This window comes from Schistocerca gregaria, chromosome 8 (assembly GCF_023897955.1).
Source record: "Schistocerca gregaria isolate iqSchGreg1 chromosome 8, iqSchGreg1.2, whole genome shotgun sequence".
In the NCBI taxonomy this organism is placed as follows: Eukaryota; Metazoa; Arthropoda; class Insecta; order Orthoptera; family Acrididae; genus Schistocerca; species Schistocerca gregaria.
The window spans coordinates 488,938,751-488,966,294 of record NC_064927.1 but is presented as its reverse complement, the minus strand read 5'-3'; the positions used below and the strand labels follow the sequence as shown (position 1 = coordinate 488,966,294).

General features: G+C 42.3%; 1 protein-coding gene across 4 annotated transcripts in view; it reads left to right on the top strand.

The window, feature by feature from the left end:
• Nucleotides 1-27,544, top strand: part of LOC126285382 (vesicular glutamate transporter 1-like) — a 136,712-nt gene that overhangs the window by 4,820 nt on the left and 104,348 nt on the right. For all 4 annotated transcript variants that reach the window (XM_049984720.1, XM_049984719.1, XM_049984721.1 and 1 more), the window contains exons 2-3: nucleotides 8,933-9,064; nucleotides 19,382-19,541. In XM_049984720.1, the coding sequence (XP_049840677.1) occupies nucleotides 8,952-9,064; nucleotides 19,382-19,541 (273 nt within the window). In that variant the 5' untranslated portion in view covers nucleotides 8,933-8,951. The remainder of the gene's footprint in view (nucleotides 1-8,932; nucleotides 9,065-19,381; nucleotides 19,542-27,544) is intronic.

Sequence of the window (27,544 nt, the reverse complement as noted above, 5' to 3'; positions counted from 1 at the left end):
TAATAAATTTATTTATCTCTCTATCTTTATTCATCCAAGAAACATCTTATTAAAAACAGATTCCAAGACTTACCAAGCGGGAAAGTGCCGGTAGATAGGCACAATAAATAAAACACACAAACACACACACAGAATTTCGAGCTTTTGCAACCGGCGGCTGCTTCGTCAGGAAAGAGGGAAGGAAAAGGAAAGATGAAAGGATGTGGGTTTTAAGGGAGAGGGTAAGGAGTCATTCCAATCCCGGGAGCGGAAAGACCTTAGGGGGAAAAAAGGATAGGTATATACTCGTGTGCGCGCACACCCACACCCACACACACACACCCACACACGTGTGCGTGTGTGCGCGCGCGTTCGTGTGCGTGTGTGTGCGCGCGTGTGCGTGTCTGTGTGCGTGTGTGTGCGCGCGTGTGCGTGTGTGCGCGCGTGTGCGTGCGCGTGTGCGTGTGCGCGTGCTTGTGCGCGCACGCATATATTTGATCAATAGCTAAATAGTATTTTATGGTCAACAATATCAGACACCTTTGACAAGTCTAAGGAAATTCCTGTAACACTATCGTTCCTGTCGGGAGCTTCAGGTACCACTACTGTGAACTCTGCAATGGCCGATATTGTACATCTTCCGCTCCTGATACCAAACTGTGCTTCATTAAAGAAGTCATACTCACTCAAGTCTCTGTTTCATGATTGCTTCAATTATTTTTGGAAATAAAAATATCAGTGAATCTGGCCTGTAGTTTTCAATGCTTTTGGCATTAACTTTCTTTAACTAGGCGACCACTTGCGCATGCTTTAGGTATTCTGCAAAAACACTTAAAGTAAAAGATTCATTTTATAATGCTTGTTAATGTGGCTTGTATGCTATCTATGCATGCTATCAGAACAGAGACAGGAATGTCATCTATGTACACTGATCAGCCAGCACATTATGAAAACTGACCTGCTATTTATATAAACCAGTCCAGGTGATAGCAGCATCACCTGGCGAGGAATGAGTGCTAGTCTCTCTCTCTCTCTCTCTCTCTCTCTTTCTCTCTCTTTCTTAATTCATACTTAACTGGAAGAATGCAGAAAGTTGAAATAAGTAGTTCATGTAATGTTAATACAACAGCTGATTCCTCAAACTGGGGAGCTATCAAGCACGGGGTCCCACAGGGTTTGGTCTTAGGTCCTTTACTGTTCTTGATATACATTAATGACTTACCATTCGATATTGATGAAGATGCAAAGTTAGTTCTTTTTGCTGATGATACAAGTATAGTAATAACATCCAAAAACCAAGAACTAAGTGATGTAATTGTAAATGATGTTTTTCACAAAATTAAGTGGTTCTCAGCAAACGGACACTTTAAATTTTGATAAAACACAGTATATACAGTTCCATATAGTAAATGGCACAACTCCAGTAATAAATATAGACTTTGAACAGAAGTCTGTAGCTAAGGTAGAATTTTCAAAATTTTTAGGTGTGTCCATTGATGAGAGGTTAAACTGGAAGCAACACATTGATGGTCTGCTGAAACGTCTGAGTTTGGCTACGTATGCTATTAGGGTTATTGCAAATTTTGGTGATAAGAATCTCAGTAAATTAGCTTACTATGCCTACTTTCATTCACTGCTTTCGTATGGTATCATATTCTGGGGTAATTCATCGTTGAGTAGAAAAGTATTCATTGCTCAAAAACGTGTAATCAGAATAATTGCTGGAGCCCACCCACGGTCATCTTACAGACATCTATTTAAGGATCTAGGGATCCTCAGAGTATATATATTCACTTATGAAATTTGTTGTTAATAATCCAGCCCAGTTCAAAAGTAATAGCAGTGTGCATAGCTATAACACCAGGAGAAAAGATGATCTTCACTATGCAGGGTTAAATCTGACTTTGGCACAGAAGGGGGTAAATTATGCTGCCACAAAAGTCTTTGCTCACCTACCAAACAGCATCAAAAGCCTGACAGATAGTCAACCAACATTTAAAAATAAATTAAAAGAATTTCTAGATGACAACTCCTTCTACTCATTGGCTGAGTTTTTAGATATAAATTAAGGGAGGGAAAAAACTAACTTAAGCATTAGTGTCATGCAATATTTTATGTAATGTTATATCTTGTACAGACATCTTTCATTAACCTGACACGTTCCACATCATTACGAAGTGTCATATTCATGATCTATGGAACAAGTATAAATCTAATCTAATATCTCTCTCTCTCTCTCTCTCTCTCTCTCTCTCTCTCTCTCTCTCTCTCTCTCTCTCACACACACACACACACACACACACACACACACACACACACACACACACACTCTGCATGTAGTATTAGTGAGCATGCTGTCCATTGTAGGATGGGAAAGGCACAGGTTCTGTCTGAGTTTAACTGAGGTCACATTCTGATGGCCCTGAGGCTCAGCACAAGCATTTCATAAACTGCACGACATGTCGAGTGTTCAAGGAGTGCTGTGGTGAGTGTCTTCAACATGAGGTGAAACCACGTTCAGATGTCATGGGATTGGGTGGCCACTCCTCCTTACAGATGTTTGACATTTTAGGATGGCAGACTTGCGAAACAGGACAGGGGGCAAACTTTGGTGGAACTAACATCAGTCTTCAGTGCTGGGCAGAGTAAAAGAGTCTCAGAACACACAGTGCACCCAACGCTTATAATGATGAGCCTCCACAGGCAATGACCCCTGCATGTGCCAATGTTAACACCATGATATTGGCAACAGTGACTGAAATGGGCATATGATCATCATTGCTGAGCATTGGCATAATGTTAGTGTTTCATGGTCTGATGAGTCCTGATACCTTCGTCGTCATGCTGATGGGAGGGCGCGAATATGTCATCTCCCCAGGGAACAGATCCGTAACACCTATACTGGGGGTCGGAGACAAGCTGGCCTTAGCTCTGTTATTCTCTGGGGAACATTTTTGTGGGCATTCTTGGGTCCAGTGGAGCTCGTGCAACATCGATGATGGCTAAGGAGTATTTTATACTGGTTGCAGTCCATGTACATCCCTTTATGATGGTCATGTTTCCTTATTGCAGTGGGATTTTTCAACAAGATAATGTGCAATATCACAAGGTCAGGAGTTTCATGGAATGATTGGAGGAACAGTGGCAAGTTCCAGTTGATGTGCTAGCCCCCCAAACTTTCCAGATCTGAGCCCGATCGAATGTATTTGGGATGTGATTGAACGTGTTGTCAAAGCTTATGGCCTCCCCTCCCCGGAGTTTTAAATGCTGATAACCTTGCTGTTAAGTGTCCATAAGCTTTCTGCTCTGGGTTTAGGTGTGGTGTGTGTATGTGGGGGGAAGATGGGAGGGGGGGGGGGGGGGGCATGCCCAAGTGCACATGCATGTGTGCGTTTGTGTGTACATGTGCCAACTACCTCCAGTGGCCACCAAGTGTCTCATTGCTTCAGTTCCACAACATGTCACCACTGTTATCCATGCCGGTGGACATACTGACTATTAAGTAGGTGGTCATAGTGTTCTGGCTGATCAGTGTATGTCATTGGCATTAGATTCGAAGTTACTAGTAGACGCATTATTGACTTCAGAGTTTGTTTCATCAGCAAACAATGTATAGTTGTATTCTTATTTTTTCCGTAGTCTTGCTGATGAATGTTTGTCATTAGCATATACATATAAGAAACTACAAGGGTGTGAGAGTATGTCCCTGAGGGTCTCTGTGGTGTATCATTCCTCATGCGGAGACCATTGCAACTTATATGTGTAGGGAAAGTAGTTTTTTTTAGGGTTCAAACCAGCTCCTCCTCCTAAATAACATCTCCATGTGTTTAAAAACTGCGGCAGCAGACACTTGCAAGATGGATACTGACACATGAAAGGCACTATTACTATGTCATAAGAAAAGGAACCCCCCCATGAACCATGGACCTTGCCGTTGGTGGGGAGGCTTGCGTGCCTCAGCGATACAGATGGCCGTACCGTAGGTGCAACCACAATGGAGGGGTATCTGTTGAGAGGCCAGACAAACGTGTGGTTCCTGAAGAGGGGCAGCAGCCTTTTCAGTAGTTGCAAGGGCAACAGTCTGGATGATTGACTGATCTGGCCTTGCAACATTAACCAAAACGGCCTTGCTGTGCTGGTAGTGCGAACGGCTGAAAGCAAGGGGAAACTACAGCCGTAATTTTTCCCGAGGACATGCAGCTTTACTGTATGATTAAATGATGATGGCATCCTCTTGGGTAAAATATTCCGGAGGTAAAATAGTCCCCCATTCGGATCTCCGGGCGGGGACTACTCAGGAGGATGTCGTTATCAGGAGAAAGAAAACTGGCGTTCTTCGGATCGGAGCGTGGAATGTCAGATCCCTTAATCGGGCAGGTAGGTTAGAAAATTTAAAAAGGGAAATGGATAGGTTAAAGTTAGATATAGTGGGAATTAGTGAAGTTCGGTGGCAGGAGGAACAAGACTGGTCAGGTGACTACAGGGTTATAAACACAAAATCAAATAGGGGTAATGCAGGAGTAGGTTTAATAATGAATAGGAAAATAGGAATGCGGGTAAGCTACTACAAACAACATAGTGAACGCATTATTGTGGCCAAGATAGATACAAAGCCCACACCTACTACAGTAGTACAAGTTTATATGCCAACTAGCTCTGCAGATGATGAAGAAATTGAAGAAATGTACGATGAAATAAAAGAAATTATTCAGATAGTGAAGGGAGACGAAAATTTAATAGTAATGGGTGACTGGAATTCAAGTGTAGGAAAAGGGAGAGAAGGAAACATAGTAGGTGAATATGGATTGGGGCTAAGAAATGAAAGAGGAAGCCGCCTAGTAGAATTTTGCACAGAGCACAACTTAATCATAGCTAACACTTGGTTTAAGAATCATGAAAGAAGGTTGTATACGTGGATGAACCCTGGAGATACTAAAAGATATCAGATAGATTATATAATGGTAAAACAGAGATTTAGGAACCAGGTTTTAAGTTGTAAGACGTTTCCAGGGGCAGATGTGGACTCTGACCACAATCTATTGGTTATGACCTGTAGATTAAAACTGGAGAAACTGCAAAAATGTGGGAAATTAAGGAGATGGGACCTGGATAAACTGAAAGAACCAGAGGTTGTACAGAGTTTCAGAGAGAGCATAAGGGAACAATTGACAGGAATAGGGGAAAGAAATACAGTAGAAGAAGAATGGGTAGCTCTGAGGGATGTAGTAGTGAAGGCAGCACAGGATAAAGTAGGTACAAAGACGAGGGCTGCTAGAAATCCTTGGGTAACAGAAGAAATATTGAATTTAATTGATGAAAGGAGAAAATATAAAAATGCAGTAAATGAAGCAGGCAAAAAGGAATACAAACGTCTCAAAAATGAGATCGACAGGAAGTGCAAAATGGCTAAACAGGGATGGCTAGAGGACCAAATGTAAGGATGTAGAAGCTTATCTCACTAGGGGTAAGATAGATACTGCCTACAGGAAAATTAGAGAGACCTTTGGAGAGAAGAGAACCACGTGTATGAATATCAAGAGCTCAGATGGCAGCCCAGTTCTAAGCAAAGAAGGGAAGGCAGAAAGGTGGAAGGAGTATATAGAAGGTTTATACAAGGGCGATGTACTTGAGGACAATATTATGGAAATAGAAGAGGATGTAGATGAAGACGAAATGGGAGATACGATACTGCGTGAAGAGTTTGACAGAGCACTGAAAGACCTGAGTCGAAACAAGGCCCCCGGAGTAGACAACATTCCATTAGAACTACTGACTGCCTTGGGAGAGCCAGTCATGACAAAACTCTACCAGCTGGTGAGCAAGATGTATGAGACAGGCGAAATACCCTCAGACTTCAAGAAGAATATAATAATACCAATCCCAAAGAAAGCAGGTGCTGACAGATGTGAAAATTACCTAACTATCAGTTTAATAAGCCATGGCTGCAAAATACTAACGCGAATTCTTTACAGACGAATGGAAAAACTGGTAGATGCAGACCTCTGGGAGGATCAGTTTGGATTCCGTCGAAATGTTGGAACACGTGAGGCAATACTGACCTTACGACTTATCTTAGAAGAAAGATTAAGAAAAGGCAAACCTACGTTTCTAGCATTTGTAGACTTAGAGAAAGCTTTTGACAATGTTGACTGGAATAGTCTTTTTCAAATTCTAAAGGTGGCAGGGGTAAAATACAGGGAGCGAAAGGCTATTTATAATTTGTACAGAAACCAGAAGGCAGTAATAAGAGTCGAGGGGCATGAAAGGGAAGCAGTGGTTGGGAAAGGAGTGAAACAGGGTTGTAGCCTCTCCCCGATGTTATTCAATCTGTATATTGAGCAAGCAGTAAAGGAAACAAAAGAAAAATTTGGAGTAGGTATTAAAATTCATGGAGACGAAGTAAAAACTTTGAGGTTCGCCGATGACATTGTAATTCTGTCAGAGACGGCAAAGGACTTGGAAGAGCAGTTGAATGGAATGGACAGTGTCTTGAAAGGAGGATATAAGATGAACATTAACAAAAGCAAAACGAGGATAATGGAATGTAGTCAAATTAAATCGGGTGATGCTGAGGGAATTAGATTAGGAAATGAGACACTTAAAGTAGTAAGGGAGTTTTGCTATTTAGGAAGTAAAGTAACTGATGATGGTCGAAGTAGAGAGGATATAAAATGTAGACTGGCAATGGCAAGGAAAGCGTTTCTGAAGAAGAGAAATTTTTTAACATCGAATATAGATTTATGTATCAGGAAGTCGTTTCTGAAAGTATTTGTTTGGAGTGTAGCCATGTATGGAAGTGAAACATGGATGATAACTAGTTTGGACAAGAAGAGAATAGAAGCTTTCGAAATGTGGTGCTACAGAAGAATACTGAAGATAAGGTGGATAGATCACGTAACTAATGAGGAGGTATTGAATAGGATTGGGGAGAAGAGAAGTTTGTGGCACAACTTGACTAGAAGAAGGGATCGGTTGGTAGGACATGTTTTGAGGCATCAAGGGATCACAAATTTAGCATTGGAGGGCAGCGTGGAGGGTAAAAATCGTAGAGGGAGACCGAGAGATGAGTACACTAAGCAGATTCAGAAGGATGTAGGTTGCAGTAGGTACTGGGAGATGAAGCGGCTTGCACAGGATAGAGTAGCATGGAGAGCTGCATCAAACCAGTCTCAGGACTGAAGACAACAACAACAACAACAACAACAACAAGAAAAGGAAATAATTGGCAGAAGTAACAGAGGACATTTCAGACTTAATACTCCATTATCAAAGTACACAGTCAAATGCTGGTGTAAACATAAGTGTGTGTGTGTGTGTGTGTGTGTGTGTGTGAGAGAGAGAGAGAGAGAGAGAGAGAGAGAGAGAGAGAGAGAGAGAGAGAGAATGGTGCTTGTGTGTATCTCTCTTACCGATGAAGGCTATGGCCAAAAGTTATGTGAGTGTCTTTAAATTATGACTGTCTGCAGCTCGATGTGTCTTCTTTACAGTAAGTAGCAATCTGTCTTTTCCTACATAGTAGATGCATATATGTAAATGTCTGCGTACAGGATGTCCAAGAAAGTATTCTGTCTTGTGAGAGGTGATAGTGTGGGCTCTAAAATTCATACCTTAAGAGTGTGAGCACTCGTTCATCTCAAGCTCTGCGAAACATGTCTCTTCTACTGAACAAGTGCTCATAGCTCTTGAGGTATGCATTTTAGAGCCCATGTTTACTGTACATTTTTCCTTGGTTTTATGCATGTCACCAGCTCTCAAAATACTGCAGGCAAAGAGCTTGTGTAGAAGAAATTTTCATGGTAGGGAAGATAAACAGTGATCTTAGTTCTTAAGGTGTGAACTTTAAAGGTCATATTTACTGGACACTTTTTCTTGTTTTGTAACATGCTACCACTCTCAAAATACGGAATACTTTTTTAACACACCATATCTGAATTGTTTTTTTCTTCTTAAATTATAATACCACAATCTGTCCATTATAGCTGCAAAAGTGATCTGCAAATGAATGCTGTTCCTACTACCACCACCTTTGTAAAGTCTTAATATGAGACACCCAGCAATCTCTACTAATTGCCAACTCACTTTTTAAGAAATTCCCTACTGGTTCTGTTATTCAATAGAAGATGGGCCTTCTCTGTGACTATTTTATGATCTACTCAATCAAATGACTTGGCAGGATCAGAGAAGATACCAGTCAGCAACTTCTCACTGTCCAGTTATTCCAAGACACTGTTTGTGACTGGGGAAATAGTTCATGTCCAGATATTCTTTTCGGAAAACCAATTTGTATTTTACCAATTGTGTTTGATATTGCAAGTTGTTTTATAATCTTCTATTATTTATTTTCAAGAATCTTTTAAAATGTACTTAAGAGAGAAGTAAAGCAATTGTTTGTGATATTAGATTTGTTTCCATGAAAACAATAAATAATTTTTTAATGATTATATCATACCAATTATTGATTATATTGTTTCATTTCCAGTAATGTAAAAAGGCTTGGTTATCACATATTTCATTCTCTATGGTAACACTCCTTTGTGCAGAAAAGTGTTGCATATATGAACTAGTAACTAGTAAGCAGGCTTTCAGTAGCTTGCTGAAGATACTGTAAGCACTTGCAATTTTATTGATTTCTTTAATGGTTATTGGGCTATGCTTACCTGATTAATGGTGTTGGAAAGCTGTTTTTAACATGCTTATTGCTTCACCTAAGTAACTACTGCAACATGTTTTACATGTGGTTATTAAAAAGTGTCTGTTAAATATTTTAAATTATTTCCTTGAAGATGTCAACTATTTTGTTAATGTTAAGAACAATATGTTTTATACTCCATTGTGTTAACAAATAGTGCAGTTTATGAAAGCCTTTCTTTCCAGTAGATCATTTACATAAGTCAAGAAATCTGTAAATATTTTCTCATTTCTTCACTAAACAGTATATAATCTTTGATTTCAGATTATAAAATCTTGCCAACATGTGCCCCTCTGATATGGAGTCAGCTGCAGGACCATCAAATGAAAGTCCAACAGAACGGACAGCAATACGCTCTTTTATACAAGAGCAACATGACCAGCGGACTGAGGCCACGTGAGTTTAGAGTTCTAGAGCTAATTTTTATGTAGATCACAAAGGCCACAACCATTACTTATGCTTAATATCTCAAATTGAAATGCTCAGTGGTTTCAAATCTGAGGAATGCTGTGACGTTTGTCAATCCAGTCTGTAGTGCCAGGGTCCTCAAATAGGATTATAGACTAAACCTCCTTTTGTTTCCATAATCAACTGTTAAATAATACTGAATGCTAACTTCAAGATACGATCCATAGGTAGCATATTTAGACACCGACATCACATTTCCCTGACACTTTATTACAACTATTCATATTAAAAATGATGTGTTTTGGAAAGATCTGTAATGTGGTATGTTAGGTTCACTGCATGCTTAATGTTTTCTTTAGGTTTTCAGTTCTAAAGTAGAGAAATTAAATTTTTTATGTGTGTTCAATCAGTGGCATTTATGAGTTTGCACAATGAAATTTGACATTATATAACATTCTAGGTCCTGTGCTGTGATTGGCTGACAGAAGCACACTGAGGAGTCCCATGTTCATTTAAGTGTTGGTGAAGCTAACATGCTGTATTTGTTTGTTTTCGTACTAGCTGATCATGAAAATATGCAGTTTAAATGATTCACTGCATTACAGATATCTCCTAAATGCATCATGTTTAGCACAGCGCATGATGTTGAGGAATGCAACATCGGTGACTAAACACGTTACCATACACATACATTGATCCATTGAAATTCAGTATATAACCTTGCCAGGATTTACACCGTTTTTGTTCTTGATTGATGCATTGCATTATGTGATCACACAAAACTGGAGACGAATCAGACTGTTTATACACGCAACACAAGGAATGGAAAAAAACTGCTGTGCATTACACATAGACTTAAGATTTTTGAAAAAGGACCCAAATACTCTGGCATCAAGCTAATACAAGCAATGCCAAGGGAATTAAAATACCTCAAAACTGAGAAAACGTTCCCCACAACTCTAAAAAAGTTTCTGATACAAGGAGAATTTTATAGTGCAGCTGACTGCATTAGCAAACAGTGATCAAAAGTCCATCCTGTGATTGATAAATCACACACATCACAAAAAGACCTAGCATCATAAATCAGTGTTAAGGAAATTAACTATAATTAGGAACCACTGATGTATAATATAAGCTAATTATATCTCACTGAATTATTATTTTTTTGTATGTATCATGTATCATAAGTTATTTTGTACCATGTAATAATGTGAATATACTGCAGCATAAGTCATTGTGTATGATGTAATATTATACACAGACTGTGAAAGCTCCTATGTATTTTTAATGTGTAAGCTATTTTATATACTTCTATATTTCATATTATCTAGATTGTAATCCTATTGACCTGTCCTATGTTACAAGTACACATCCGTACATAAGGTAATTTGCAGGACCAATAAAAATCACAATCACAATGTTTAGTTTTGGTGCGGTTCCATCAAGCTCTTCACTTTCACCCTAAGTTCTTGTTTTAGGTTTTTGCCTGATAGATTCCACACTGAATTTATATTGTGCTGTTTAAAGCTCATGGTGTGCTACTGTTATTACTTGAACTTGTTATTAATGCACTTTATCCCACAAAGGCTGTCAGGAAGCAAGGACATTTCTGCTACTAAAGGTAATGGGACATGTTTCAAGCACTTCTTTCCTCTAATCATTTGTGAAACTCTGGGTAGGTGTTGCCACGTTTGTTACCTTATTCTGTTGCACTCTAGATGATATTTACAAGGGTACAGTGGATAGAACTGCCAATACCAGAAACAAAAAAAAAAAACTATCTTCAGCACTATAAAACCATTAATATTAAATGCTGATTAATGATATGTCAAAGCATAGCAGAGGTATCCAGAGAAAGGGATTTGATAGTGAAGATTCAGCCATTATGTTCATTGCTTTTCTTTGTATTTATTGGTATGTAAAAATTATATTGAGGTTTGTAGGATAGTGTCAGACAGCATGCACTGAGCCTTTGAGAGGACTCTAGAGGATGTGCTTTGTAGGAACCACACGCCCAAATCACTGTTGCACTGAGGTGACCGGTATACTGAGGTAGAAACTTAATTTGATATCAACAATTCAAACAATGTTGACTGCCATTATCTGAACCTATGTGTGAAATATTCAAAATGTTTCTTGATACTTTAAGTTCTGTAATTCATTATTGAGAAGCATATTTTAATATATATTTTGGGGCAGGTCTGCGTTAGAGCAGTTGATTTCAAGCTGCAGCTCTTTTTATATCAAGTGAGCCTGTGACCCATTCCTGCACTGTGCATGTTGTAAGTCATTGTCTCATTTTCTTTTCAGTACATTCATTACCACATGCTTTCGTCTCTTTCATCTCTATCATCGTAATTGCTATTAATTCTTCATATAGTTTTAACAGACATTCATTGTTTCGTATTGTGATTCAAATTTTCTCTTCATTTCAGATGCTATTGATTCTTCCTTTGCAATTATTTCTATGATATGCATGTTCATCAGAACAGGATTAAAAAGAGTAAAACACTACAAGTCGTTACATTTTTTATGAAATAAAAATTGTTTCCTACGAATATTTCTAGGAAAATAAATTGTTCAAATTAATGATGATGTAAATAAAATAGAAAGAAACTTCCACATGGGAAAAATAAATTAAAAACAAAGATTCCAAGACTTACCAAGCGGGAAAGCGCCGGCAGACAGGCACATGAACAAAACACACAAACACACACACAGAATTACGAGCTTTCACAACTGGCAGTTGCTTCGTCAGGAAAGAGGGAAGGAGAGGGAAAAATGAAAGGATGTGGGTTTTAAGGGAGAGGGTAAGGAGTCATTCCAATCCCGGGAGCGGAAAGACTTCCCTTAGGGGAAAAAAAGGACAGGTGTACACTCGCGCGCGCGCGCGCGCGCACACACACACACACACACACACACACACACACACACACACACACACACACACATCCATTCGCACATACACAGACACAAGCAGACATATTTTAAGGCTTTATATTTAAAGCCTTTAAATATGTCTGCTTGTGTCTGTGTATGTGCGAATGGATATGTGTGTGTGTGTGTGTGTGTGTGTGTGTGTGTGTGTGTGTGTGCGCGAGTGTACACCTGTCCTTTTTTTCCCCTAAGGGAAGTCTTTCCGCTCCCGGGATTGGAATGACTCCTTACCCTCTCCCTTAAAACCCACATCCTTTCATTTTTCCCTCTCCTTCCCTCTTACCTGACGAAGCAACTGCCAGTTGCGAAAGCTCGTAATTCTGTGTGTGTGTTTGTGTGTTTTGTTCATGTGCCTGTCTGCCGGCGCTTTCCCGCTTGGTAAGTCTTGGAATCTTTGTTTTTAAAATAAATTGTTCATTCTACATGAAGTGTGGATTCTTGCAGTGTTGGTTTTTTTCTCTTTTTTTCCTCATGGCTATCTATCTAAATAGTTGTGAATATCTAAAACCACTGTAGGCAACAAAAGGCACATTCCAAAATTGACTTTGTCTTAATATATTACTATCATATTTCAATAATTACTGTCATATGTGGCTTTGCCTATCTAACTCTTTGTTTGTATGTCAAAGTATTGTGTCTAATTAAAATAGAAAGAAACTTCCACATGGGAAAAATATATTAAAAACAAAGATTCCAAGACTTACCAAGCGGGAAAGCGGCGGCAGACAGGTACAATGAACAAAACACACAAACACACACACAGAATTACTAGCTTTCGCAACCGATGGTTGCTTCTTCAGGAAAGAGGGAAGGAGAGGGAAAGACGAAAGGATGTGGGTTTTAAGGAGTCATTCCAATCCCGGGAGCGGAAAGACTTCCCTTAGGGGGAAAAAAGGACAGGTGTACACTCGCGCGCGCGCACACACACACACACACACACACACACACACACACACACACACACACACACACACACACACACATACATATCCATCCGCACATACACAGACACAAGCAGACATATTTAAGGGCAAAGAGTAAGGGCAGAGATATCAGTCAAGGTGGAAGTACAGAGGTAAAGAAGTTGTTGAAAGACAGGTGAGGTATGAGCGGCGGCAACTTGAAATTAGCGGAGGTTGAGACCTGACGGATATCGAGAAGAGAGGATACACTGAAGGGCGAGTTCCCATCTCCGGAGTTTGGATAGGTTGGTGTTGGTGGGAAGTATCCAGATTACTCGGACAGTGTAACACTGTGCCAAGATGTGCTGGCCGTGCACCAAGGCATGTTTAGCCACAGGGTGATCCTCATTACCAACAAACACTGTCTCTGCCTGTGTCCATTCATGCGATTGGACAGTTTGTTGCTGGTCATTCCCACATAGAAAGCGTCACAGTGTAGGCAGGTCAGTTGGTAAATCACGTGGGTGCTTTCACACGTGGCTCTCCCTTTGATCGTGTATACCTTCCGGGTTACAGGACTGGAGTAGGTGGTGGTGGGAGGGTGCATAGGACAGGTTTTACACCGGGGGCAGTTGCAAGGGTAGGAGCCAGAGGGTAGGGAAGGTGGTTTGGGGATTTCATAGGGATGAACCAAGAGGTTACGAAGGTTATGTGGATGGCGGAAAGACACTCTTGGTGGAGTGGGGGATGGATCTCATTTCGGGACAGGATTTTAGGAAGTCGTATCCCTGCTGGAGAGCCACATTCAGAGTCTGATCCAGTCCCGGGGAGTATTCTGTCACAAGTGGGGTACTTTTGGGGTTCTTCTGTGAGAGGTTCTGGGTTTGAGGGGATGAGGAAGTGGCTCTGGTTATCTGCTTCTGTACCAGGTCGGGAGGGTAGTTGCAGGACGCGAAAGCTGTTTTCAGGTTGTTGGTGTAATGGTCGAGGGATTCAGGATTGGAGCAGATTCGTTTGCCACAAAGGCCTAGGCTGAAGGGAAGGGACCGTTTGATATGGAATGGGTGGCAGCTGTCATAATGGAGGTACTGTTGCTTGTTGGTGGGTTTGATGTGGACGGATGTGTGAAGCTGGCCATTGGACAGATGGAGGTCAACGTCTAGGAAAGTGGCATTGGATTTGGAGTAGGACCAGGTGAATCTGATGGAACCAAAGGAGTTGAGGTTGGAGAGGAAATTCTGGAGTTGTTCTTCACTGTGAGTCCAGATCATGAAGATGTCATCAACAAATCTGTACCAAACTTTGGGTTGGCAGGCTTGGGTAACCAAGAAGGCTTCCTCTAAGCGACCCATAAATAGGTTGGCATACGAGGGGGCCATCCTGGTACCCATGGCTGTTCCCTTTAATTGTTGGTATGTCTGGCCTTCAAATGTGAAGAAGTTGTAGGTCAGGATGAAGCTGGCTAAGGTGACGAGGAAAGAGGTTTTAGGTAGGGTGGCAGGTGATCGGCGTGAAAGGAAGTGCTCCATTGCAGCGAGGCCCTGGACGTGCGGGATATTTGTGTATAGGGCAGTGGCATCAATGGTTACAAGGATGGTTTCCGAGGGTAACAGACTGGGTACGGATTCCAGGTGTTCGAGAAAGTGGTTGGTGTCTTTGATGAAGGATGGGAGACTGCATGTAATGGGTTGAAGGTGTTGATCCACGTAGGCAGAGATACGTTCTGCGGGGGGTTGGTAACCAGCTGAATGGGGCAGCCAGGATGTTTGGGTTTGTGAATTTTAGGAAGTAGGTAGAAGGTAGGAGTGCGAAGTGTCGGTGGGGTCAGGAGTTTGATGGAGTCAGGTGAAAGGTTTTGTAAGGGGCCTAAGGTTCTGAGGATTCCTTGAAGCTCCGCCTGGACATCAGGAATGGGATTACCTTGGCTAACTTTGTATGTAGAGTCATCTGAAAGCTGACGCAGTCCCTCAGCCACATACTCCCGATGATCAAGTACCACGGTCATGGAACCCTTGTCAGCCGGAAGAATGATGATGGATCGGTCAGCTTTTACATCACAGATAGCATGGGCTTCGGCTGTGGTGATGTTGGCAGTAGGATTAAGGTTTTTCAAGAAAGGTTTGAAGAGGGTGATTTTGAGGAAGAGGAGGTGGGTCCCGCTGTGATGGAGGACGGAACTGTTGCAGGCAGGGTTCAATTTGGATAGTGTCTTGGGGAGTTGGATCATTAGGAGTGGGATCAGGATTGTTTTTCTTCGTGGCAAAGTGATATTTCCAGCAGAGACTACGAGTGTAGGACAGTAAATCTTTGACAAGGGCAGTTTGGTTGAACCTGGGAGTGGGGCTGAAGGTGAGGCCTTTGGATAGGACAGAGGTTTCGGATTGGGAGATGGGTTTGGAAGAAAGGTTAACTACTGAATTGGGGTGTTGTGGTTCCAGATTGTGTTGACTAGAATTTTGAGGTGTTGTGGGGAGTGGAGCTGGAAGTGGGAGATTAAGTAGATGGGAGAGACTGGGTTTGTGTGCAATGAGGAGGAGGTTGAGGTTTGTTTGAAAGATTGTGGAGGGTGAGTGAGTTGCCTTTCCGGAGGTGGGAAACCAGGAGATTGGATACTTTTTTGAGGTGGAGGGTGGCATGCTGTTCTAATTTGCGGTTGGCCTGTAGGAGGATGCTATTTACAGCCGGTGTGGATGTGGGAGAGGAAAGATTGAGGACTTTGATTTGGGATAGGAGTTGACGGGAGTGTTCATTGTCCTAGTCGATGTATAGGTGAAGGATTAGGCGGGTGAGGGCTATGGATTGTGCTGTTTGGAACTGGTATAAGGACTGATGGAAAGAAGGATTGCAGCCAGAGATGGGAACTTTAAGTGTGAGGCCTTTGGGAGTAATGCCAAATGTCAGACAAGCCTGAGTAAATAAAATATGGGAGCGTAATCTGGCTAGGGTGAAGGCATGTTTGCGGAGGGAATGTAAATAAAATTTAATGGGGTCATTGTAGGGATGTTGTGAGGTTGACATGGTATTAGAAGGTGGAAAGGGTAATATGAGGTTAAAGTGAAAGTAAATAGAAATTTATATAGGGAGAGATAAAGGTGTGAAAAAAGTCGAAAAAGTGTTGGTTCTAATACCATATCAACCTCACAACCTCATAACATCCCTACAACGACCCCATTAAATTTCATTTACATTCCCGCCGCAAACATGCCTTCACCCTAGCCAGATTACGCTCCCATATTTTATTTACTCAGGATTGTCTGACATTTGGCATTACTCCCAAAGGCCTCACACTTAAAGTTCCCATCTCTGGCTGCAATCCTTCTTTCCATCATTCCTTATACCAGTTCCAAACAGCACAATCCATAGCCCTCACCCGCCTAATCCTTCACCTATACATCGACTCGGACAATGAACACACCCGTCAACTCCTATCCCAAATCAAAGTCCTCAATCTTTCCTCTCCCACATCCACACCGGCTGTACATAGCATCCTCCTACAGGCCAACCGCAAATTAGAACAGCATGCCACCCTCCACCTCAAAAAAGTATCCAATCTCCTGGTTTCCCACCTCCGGAAAGGCAACTCACTCACCCTCCACAACCTTTCCAACAAACCTCAACCTCCTCCTCATTGCACACAAACCCAGTCTCTCCCATCTACTTAATCTCCCACGTCCAGCTCCACTCCCCACAACACCTCAAAATTCTAGTCAACACAATCTGGAACCACAACACCCCAATTCAGTAGTTAACCTTTCCTCCAAACCCCTTTCCCAATCCGAAACCTCTGTCCTATCCAAAGGCCTCACCTTCAGCCCCACTCCCAGGTTCAACCAAACTGCCCTTGTCAAAGATTTACTGTCCTACACTCGTAGTCTCTGCTGGAAATATCACTTTGCCATGAAGAAAAACAATCCTGATCCCACTCCTAATGATCCAACTCCCCAAGACACTATCCAAATTGAACCCTGCCTGCAACAGTTCCGTCCTCCATCACAGCGGGACCCACCTCCTCTTCCTCAAAATCACCCTCTTCAAACCTTTCTTGAAAAACCTTAATCCTACTGCCAACATCACCACAGCCGAAGCCCATGCTATCTGTGATGTAAAAGCTGACCGATCCATCATCATTCTTCCGGCTGACAAGGGTTCCATGACCGTGGTACTTGATCATCAGGAGTATGTGGCTGAGGGTCTGCGTCAGCTTTCAGACGACTCTACATACAAAGTTAGCCAAGGTAATCCCATTCCTGATGTCCAGGCGGAGCTTCAAGGAATCCTCAGAACCTTAGGCCCCCTACAAAACCTTTCACCTGACTCCATCAAACTCCTGACCCCACCGACACCTCGCACTCCTACCTTCTACCTACTTCCTAAAATTCACAAACCCAAACATCCCGGCCGCCCCATTGTAGCTGGTTACCAAGCCCCCACAGAACGTATCTCTGCCTACGTAGATCAACACCTTCAACCCATTACATGCAGTCTCCCATCCTTCATCAAAGACACCAACCACTTTCTCGAACGCCTGGAATCCGTACCCAGTCTGTTACCCCCGGAAACCATCCTTGTAACCATTGATGCCACTGCCCTATACACAAATATCCCGCACGTCCAGGGCCTCGCTGCAATGGAGCACTTCCTTTCACGCTGATCACCTGCCACCCTACCTAAAACCTCTTTCCTCGTCACCTTAGCCAGCTTCACCCTGACCCACAACTTCTTCACTTTTGAAGGCCAGACATACCAACAATTAAAGGGAACAGCCATGGGTACCAGGATGGCCCCCTCGTATGCCAACCTATTTATGGGTCGCTTAGAGGAAGCCTTCTTGGTTACCCAAGCCTGCCAACCCAAAGTTTGGTACAGATTTGTTGATGACATCTTCATGATCTGGACTCACAGTGAAGAACAACTCCAGAATTTCCTCTCCAACCTCAACTCCTTTGGTTCCATCAGATTCACCTGGTCCTACTCCAAATCCAATGCCACTTTCCTAGACGTTGACCTCCATCTGTCCAATGGCCAGCTTCACACATCCGTCCACATCAAACCCACCAACAAGCAACAGTACCTCCATTATGACAGCTGCCACCCATTCCATATCAAAACGGTCCCTTCCCTTCAGCCTAGGCCTTTGTGGCAAACGAATCTGCTCCAATCCTGAATCCCTCGACCATTACACCAACAACCTGAAAACAGCTTTCGCATCCTGCAACTACCCTCCCGACCTGGTACAGAAGCAGATAACCAGAGCCACTTCCTCATCCCCTCAAACCCAGAACCTCTCACAGAAGAACCCCAAAAGTGCCCCACTTGTGACAGAATACTCCCCGGGACTGGATCAGACTCTGAATGTGGCTCTCCAGCAGGGATACGACTTCCTAAAATCCTGTCCCGAAATGAGATCCATCCCCCACTCCACCAAGAGTGTCTTTCCGCCATCCACATAACCTTCGTAACCTCTTGGTTCATCCCTATGAAATCCCCAAACCACCTTCCCTACCCTCTGGCTCCTACCCTTGCAACTGCCCCCGGTGTAAAACCTGTCCTATGCACCCTCCCACCACCACCTACTCCAGTCCTGTAACCCGGAAGGTATACACGATCAAAGGGAGAGCCACGTGTGAAAGCACCCACGTGATTTACCAACTGACCTGCCTACACTGTGACGCTTTCTATGTGGGAATGACCAGCAACAAACTGTCCAATCGCATGAATGGACACAGGCAGACAGTGTTTGTTGGTAGTGAGGATCACCCTGTGGCTAAACATGCCTTGGTGCACGGCCAGCACATCTTGGCACAGTGTTACACTGTCCGAGTAATCTGGATACTTCCCACCAACACCAACCTATCCAAACTCCGGAGATGGGAACTCGCCCTTCAGTGTATCCTCTCTTCTCGATATCCGTCAGGTCTCAACCTCCGCTAATTTCAAGTTGCCGCCGCTCATACCTCACCTGTCTTTCAACAACTTCTTTACCTCTGTACTTCCACCTTGACTGATATCTCTGCCCTTACTCTTTGCCCTTAAATATGTCTGCTTGTGTCTGTGTATGTGCGGATGGAGATATGTGTGTGTGTGTGTGTGTGTGTGTGTGTGTGTGTGTGTGTGTGTGTGTGTGTGTGTGTGTGTGTGTGCGCGCGCGCGCGCGCGCGCGCGCGAGTGTACACCTGTCCTTTTTTCCCCCTAAGGGAAGTCTTTGGGATTGGAATGACTCCTTAAAACCCACATCCTTTCGTCTTTCCCTCTCCTTCCCTCTTTCCTGAAGAAGCAACCATCGGTTGCGAAAACTAGTAATTCTGTGTGTGTGTTTGTGTGTTTTGTTCATTGTGCCTGTCTGCCGGCGCTTTCCAGCTTGGTAAGTCTTGGAATCTTTGTCTTTAAAGTATTGTGTCTTTTATATTTACTTCTGATGCTTTCACCATATTCTGTGAAACTAGAATTTTTTAAATGTTGTTAATAGGTGGCGCTGGACATATGGACTGCCTCGTAGGTACTTTGTTGCACTGATGGCTTTCCTTGGTTTCTGCAATGTTTATGCTCTCAGAGTCAACATGAGTGTAGCCATAGTGGCCATGTCTTCCAACAGAACATCTGTGGATCAGAATGGAACAATAACATATGTGAGTATTTGCAAAATTTGCACTACTTTATTTTTTAATGATCTTTACATGCAGTTTTATTTTTTACCTATCAGTAGAAAAATGTGATGTAGTTAAAATAGTAGGTTTTAGTGTGTCTTTCCAGCACCTGATAAATGAGAGAACAGTTTGGAGGTAACAAGGTTAATTAGAAATTAATTATGAGTGTCACCCATGACCTTTGATCTAAGGCATTCAGTAGAATGAAAAACAATAAAAATCTACAATCTGAAATTAAAGATTGACAGAAGGTAGTATAGTCTTTTGTTGTAGTTGGACTACCTAACACCTACTATATTATCAAAGTTGTGTCTGCAGTATGCATTGTATGGGGATCTGCTCTCGGATTTGGCTGTCTACTATGGACCAACATTAACCATTGTCAAGCAGAATTCAGCCTCCTTTTTTACATAGAATTACTTTTTTTGCCCTTACTGATTGGTCATGCTGTGTGATTTTAGGTTTTCTCGGAGTTATTGCTTAATGGTATTCTTCTGGGTGTTTTGTTGACTTATTGTTTTCATTTTATCCACAGTATAGATGTAGGTTCCATGAATAAAATTGAGAAGGAAGTGATGACTCTTCTCAGTGAGTCAGGCTTGTCATGTAACATCATTAAGGCACTAAAAACACAAACAACAGTGCCACCTTGACTGTGAGGCCTTCCTAAGGTACTCAAGGATAAAATTCCTTTAAGACCCAAAGGTAGTAATATTGGTGCATCTACATATGAAGCTGATAAAATCATTAATGTGCATTCCCACCAAATATGTGGGGAAGAGTGAACATCACTTTCATAACTTTGCTGAATTTGTGCATTGCCTCAGTCAGTTGCTGCTCTGGGATATGGTATTATGGTCAGTTTTGATGTCTCCATCAGTATGAGAGTTCATCTTTATCATTCCTCAGAACTAAGGCAAAAAAGTTTGATGATTGTTTCACAGAACTTTGTTGGTATGTTTTGACATCAACTTGGGTCATATACACCAGAAATTTTTTTTGGAACAAACCAATGGTATGATGATGTGTAGTCCATTATTACCTGTCATAGCGAGCCTGTACGTGGAACACTGAGGTAAAGGTACTAGAATCTGCCATGTTGAAACCATTGCTTGGCACCACCACATCCTGTTTATGTCCCATAGATGGGGCTTTGGGACCACCATCTGGTTTTTATTCAACAGTTCCTGTCCCATCAGTCATTCAGTTTGGGTTGGCACCATTGTCAGCTCTCCACAGACACAGGAGAATGACATTCCACCGGGGCCAATGTCTAGTGTCATGCTTTTTCTCATCACTTGTAATGGGCTTAGGGTCTGTGGAGCAACAGCTCCAGGGTGCCTTTTGGTGCACTTCTGTGCGAACACTCTTGCACAATTTCTGTTACTTTACTACTGTCCATACTGACTCAGAGCTCTACCTCAATGCCCAATGCCCAACTGTGGTTCCTCCAATCCCATTTCACGGGTCTTCTTTTTGACAACAAGCTTACTTGGTTGCACCACACATTCCCTCTGAAGTTTGGCCGTTTTTGTAAACTCGTGCTTCCTTGCCCACACCTCCTGTGGCACAGATCATTCCACTCTCCACCTTTATTGGGCGTTAGTTCTGTCTCGCCTGGACTACGTTTGTGAAGTTTATGGATCAGCAACTCCTCTTGGACCTAGATCACCGTTGTGGTACCCATTCAGTTTCTGGTGCCTTTCTCACTAGCCCTGTTGATAGTCATCTGGTTGACACTGGGATCCCCTCCGCTTTCGGTTCAGCGATCCCAGCTTCTTGTTTCCTGTTCCATCACTACCTGCTCTTCGCCTGCTCATCCTTCCTATTCTATTCTTTTTGTGGCTTTGGGAGATCGCCCACCTGCTGCCCACCCTCAGGTCGGTTTACCAGTTGAGCTCTGCCTTGCTTCCCTCCTGTTGTTTTCTGTACCAATGGCTTTAAATCCACTGATCTTGTGGGATATGTCGTAAAGTCTTCTGTTGGTGTGGAACACCTTCTCCTGGCTGCCATATGTGGGTGTTTACCATGGACCTGATGGCTGTCTATCAGATCATCTGCTTTTTTAAATAGTCCTCCCTCACCTGAGTTTTGTTATGTATAGAATCAATGAGTGGCTTTCAGGCTATCATTTGATGTTTTCCCCTGCCACCCCTTGGTTTCCGCCATCCACGACCTAATGTTGGCAATGCTGCATGCTCAGTTGGTTTCCTTTGTGTTACCGGCCATGTGGGTATCCCACCGTCCCACTGACCGACCATCTGGCGGTGGCGGGGGGTGGGGTGGGGGTGGGGGTGTGGGGATGGAGATGGAGGAGGGGACAGCCACCCTCCCCCTGTTCTCTGTGACCTCTCCAGGGATGGATTTGCAGCTTTATGTCAAATCCCTTTTTGCTCATTTGTGAGCTGACCACTCCTGCAAATTACTTGCAATCAAGGAGACTCCCACCATTGGGCATTCATCCCTTCACCTCTCCCATTGGAAATCTACCATCCTCTGCCATCTTTGCATCAGCTATATTAGGCTGATCTATGGATTTGTGCTGTGCAATGAGTCGCTCCCCTTTGTTGCTGCACAGCCTCATTATCATGATCCATATTTTGATGGACTGCCCCCACCATTTGGTCCTTTGCACAAAATGCACCCTCCCACTTTCCTTCTCCTGGTGTTTGCGGGTGACCCTTGCATGGTTACATCTGTCCTCAGTTTTCTTTATGAAAGCAGTTTGTCCTAAGTTTAAGTAACTGAACTTCCCTGTGGAACTGGAGTCCCTCAGTTAGCACTGGTGTTGGTTATAGAGAGCTTGGCCTTGCCTCCACACTGGCCATGTTTTTCTAATCTTTTTCCTGTGTTTTGTCTAGTCTTTCATGCCATATTGTTTCTCTGTTTCTTGTGTCTTCTTCCACAGATGTTTTACCTGTTGTCATGGTCATGGTATGGTGTAGGGATCAGGAAGGCTCGTTGGCAGTGCTGGTCCCTGAACGTGCATAGTATCTCTAGGACACCCCTCTCGTGCTCTTTACATTTCCTACTGTCCCAACATTCCTTTTACATCTTTGTCTGCCCATTACACCTTCTCCTTCCTCTTGACTAGACTTTTCTGTTCTAGTTCCTTCCTTGGTTTCATCAGTCTTAATCACGGAACAGAAGAGCTTGCTGTTTGGTCCCCTTCCCCAATCGACCAACCGACCATCTTCAAAATTCTTTGATGTTATCTTTCAATAATACAATGCAAAATTGCATATATCCATACTGTTCCAACCCATTTCAATACAGGAGAGTGTTTATTGCCCTAGGTAACAAGCTCCCCAGATCACTTATCCATTGAAGTCGCCGCCACCCACCAGGCACCGAGATTGATGAATTCTTGCATAAATTTGAAGCAGTTTTGAATGATGGGCCTGTTCCTATCATGAAAGCTTAGTTTGAATTGCCTGGCCATGATAAAGCCATTGTTGCTGCCAGAGGTAGCAGTTGTGTGTACTAAACTTCTCACCACATAAAAGCCCTTTACATGACACTCTTGGAAGAGCACTACAGAAGACTGACGCTCTTTCTGTTTAAATAAAGGTTTAGTATCTCTTATGCATTTAATATTGCTGGGTAGATAACTCAAGATTTACTTTGAAAGATTGTACATGGAGTCCAAAATGTCTATGAACACTTTCACTTATTTAATGCACAAGGACTAAACATTGTACAGATGTCATACATATTGCACTTTATGGAGGAACTCTGAAAGTTTTTTTACATACATTCGATATGCGAACCATGAGTGACCTGGCAGACGTCAATACGGTAATCGAATTCTTTCCATACCCGTACCAGCATGGCATCGTTGGTTGTGGCAGTCGCTTCCCGTATTCTCTCCCAGAGTTCTGCAACATCACGTGATAAAGCCATTGTTGCTGCCAGCGGTAGCAGTTGTGTGTACTAAACTTCTCACCACATAAAATAACATAGAAATTTAATAATGTATTCTAATGAAGCATTATCCTTTCCATTGTGCCAAGGTGCTGCAACAATTGGTGTTAAATTATTTCAAAATAAAAACAGTCTTGGTTGCGAAGTTATTTAATATCAACAATGCACTTCGCCCTTTTGGGGCATTACCAGATTGCTGGCCAGCCGTGTATTTAGTAAGCTTGCATTTGAAAATTCGTCAACATAGTAGAAAGGATAGTTCAACAGAAAGTGTCATTTCATTTTAAAAATGGAATCCTGGTTTCCAAAGTAGTTATGTTCTGTAAAAACTTGGTCAGCACTCTGTGTCTAGCATAATAATACTGTCTTTCAATCAGCAGCAGTTTTTTTTTAATAACAGAAGGAAGAAATAGTACTGTTTAATGTACCATCTGTGATCAGTGTCATTATAGATGGAACGCAAGCTTGGGTTTGGGAAGGACAGGGAAGAAAATTAGCCTTGCCTTTTCAATGGGACCATCCCAGCATGCATCTTAGGTGATTTAGGGAAATGATCACCATCATCCTTGCAGATATGAGTCCTGTGTCTTATCACTGCACCACTGCCACTTTGCTTCTCCTCCTGCCCACTGCCCTTGCTCTTTGCAAAAAGGAAAATATATATTGTGAAACAATGGCAAATTATTCTCCACTGCCTATACAGTTTGCTGTCAGAGGTTCTTGGACTTGGTCTAAAAGTGATTCTAATCACTCTCAGCCTGGACTGTCCTGCCGGGTTCTGCTTTACTGGGCCAGCACAACGGACTGTCGGGATGACAACTGCTCATGTATCACAGTGCAGGCTGAACTCACTGAATGACTTGCTAAGCTATAAAAGCCAGTTTCACCTATCATCTCCAAATGGACTGATCAGTAATGTGTGCATTACCTCAAAATGTTGCTGACTTAGACCAAATTAAGAAGAAATATAAATTATTGATCAACAGTGTACCACCTTTACACACACAGTGAAAAGAAGGAAGCTGGTAAGCCAGAATGCATGGTCCTGGAGTGAAAGCCACTGAACTTTTAGAATAACAATTTATTGACAAATGAAGTTACACTCAATTTGTCACTGAGCAATAGGTATTTTAAAAACTTTTCCCGATGTAAAATTTATGGGGCTACCCCACAGCAGCAATTACTTTGTTAAAATTAACATATACTGAATAATAAATAAACTTAGGGGCACTAGCCCACCAATGTTGTTATTATTTATTTTTTCTTAAAGACTAGCTGAGAACTATGGGGAATACCCCACAGCAGCAATTACTCTTTGTTAAATAACATATGCAGAATATTAAACACTTTAAAATATGAAAATATTAAGACTTTCATAAAGTTGCAATTTACATGCTCTAACCAACAGTGTTCTTAAAAAGAAGATATTGAACTTCCAACAAACTTAAATGCTACAGTTCGCTGGAACCAGTTACCTTCAGAGAATGAACTGATGTATACACCCGTGCAAACTGTCAGACCGTTAATGGTGTATGAGTGTATGACATACTTTGACAAGAATGCTATAGCTGCGGCAGTTGCTACTAAAGTAGTAACTGTTTTATACAGTGCTTATCATACGAGTTAACCACTGCTAAGAGATAGTAGCACACATTCTCTAACTAGAGACACACATTCAAATGCATTTAAGGGTGCTAACACCCGGTGATGACTATTGCCAAATAGAAACAGTTTGTGCTAGCTGTTCCAATGAAATATTCCACCATTAACATACAGTGACATGCACACTTTAACTTTAAACAGATGTTTAAAAGCATTGATGTCTGCTAACACACTGTGGGACAGTGTCTCTGAATAGACAGTTTTATACTGGCTATTCAAATTATATTTTCGGCCACTAACACACTGTGACATCCATTCTTTAACTTGCAAGAAATGTTCAAAAACATTTATGTATGCTAACACACTGTGGCAGTTACTCTCAAAACAGGTACAGGCTTATAATGCATATTCAAATGAAATTTTCATTGACTAACATACTGTGACATATATTTCTTAATTTGCAAGAAATGACACTCTGTGTCAGCTACCCTCAGACTGAGCCAGTTTTGTACTGGCTGTTCAAATAAAATTTTTGGACACCAAAGACAGTTACTAAACCAAATACAAGGAGACAAACCAATAAAACCCTCCGAACTTTGTACCCAGCTTTCAACTAGACAGTGAAAGATATGTAACTTCATACATCACCTGCTGTCCTCAGCTTGCAGCAGGTTGTGCCAGAGTCCTACTGCATCAGCTGGATTGCACTTCCTCAACTGTGATGGCCAGTGGCACTTCCTCTCTGTGACTTTGCACACCAGACTCCAATCAACAGCATGTTGTACTTCAAATTGGCAAGTCCATCAGCTTGTTGCTAGCACATGTGACTGCTTCTACTGCGCGCGAACTAATGCTCGTACCACAAGCAATGTATTGACAGACATACATCAATCTTCCCCTCCTAAGGTCAAACCCTGGGACGTGGGTGAGGAAACAGCAGGGAGTACTGGAGAATCAAAAACACACTTTTTATCGACTCTTTGACCGGCCTGCTTCAGCTGGCTCAGATGACCATGTTTATGGTTCTGAGAATGGACATGCTCTGCCAAAAAACTTACATATGTCAAGATTTTGATAACCTGATCAGGACTTGCGTATTGTGGCAGTATTTTATCTGTAATGCCATGCACCCCTTTGCTCTGTCCCAAGACATTCCTCACGAACACTCGGTCTCCTGTTGTTATTGTTGTCATGTAATCCTTGATTATGGACCTGAGCCTGCCACCTTTGAGCACATGTTGTTACACCATGCAGCTTCCCATCTGGTTGTCAAGTTATCAGGATTCACCTGTCTGGTAGAACATCACTCTATGATCACAAATTACTTAACAGCAAATTTACTTTGTAGACGAACATCAGTTGGACTGGGGTGCTCTTTTGAGCTTTGTGGCAAGCTGTGTCAAAATACAGACTCAACCACTCTAAGGAAGTATCCCATTTTCTCTGGCCTGTCAGTTTACCAGACTTGTCGCCAATTGAAAATGTGTGGGATACGGTGAAACGACGGGTGCAGCACTGTGACCCAGTGCCAACCACCATAGATGAACTTTGGAACCAGGTGAGTGCAGCATGGATGGGTATGCAACAGGACGCCATGTGCACCTTGTACACATTGATGCCCTCACACATGGAACTAGTTATCAGGGTCCATGGCGGACCCAGTGCCTACTAGGCAAGGGGCCACATGCTGAACCGAGGTGACTGAAATGCTAATCATTTCTGCAAAACATACTAATGTACATGTCCTGTGAAAATGAATGTCCTGTCTCTAGTCGTTCAAGGTGTTCTGTATTTTCTGAACATAAGTGTACTTCTGTTATTGCTGTTATCTGTTGCTGTTGAGAGCTCTGTAACTGTGTCAGTGGAAGTGAGATTGTTCCCTGTACTCAGTCAGCAACCTCTGCCAGTATATCTAAGTTCAGTTCTGTGTAATTTTATGATGGTTTGCACTAGTACTGTCAAGCAGCTCCTCTACAACACTCGAAGCAATTTATTTATTTATTAAGCAGCTTATTACATACATCTATGGAGAAAGCCCAATGTTTAGCAGAAGTGACAAAAAGCAGATTTCAGAGTACTTGATGGCTCAACACGAAAGGTTTTGTCTCAAGTATAGATAGTGTTGAGGATCAGTGGACAAAGTTCAAAACCATCATACAATATGCATTTGGTGAGTATGTGCCAAGCAACATCATAAGAGATGGAAAAGAGCCACCTTGGTACAACAACCGAGTTAGAAAACTGCTGCGGATGCAATGGGAACTTCATAGCACACATAAACATACCCAAAGCCTTGCAGACAAACAAAAATTACGCGAAGCAAAATATAGTGGGAAGAGGGCTATGCGAGAGGCGTTCAATGAATTCGAAAGTAAAGTTCTATGTACTGACTTGGCAGAAACTCGTAAGAAATTTTGGTCTCCTGTCAAAGTGGTAGGTGGATCGAAACAAAATGTTCA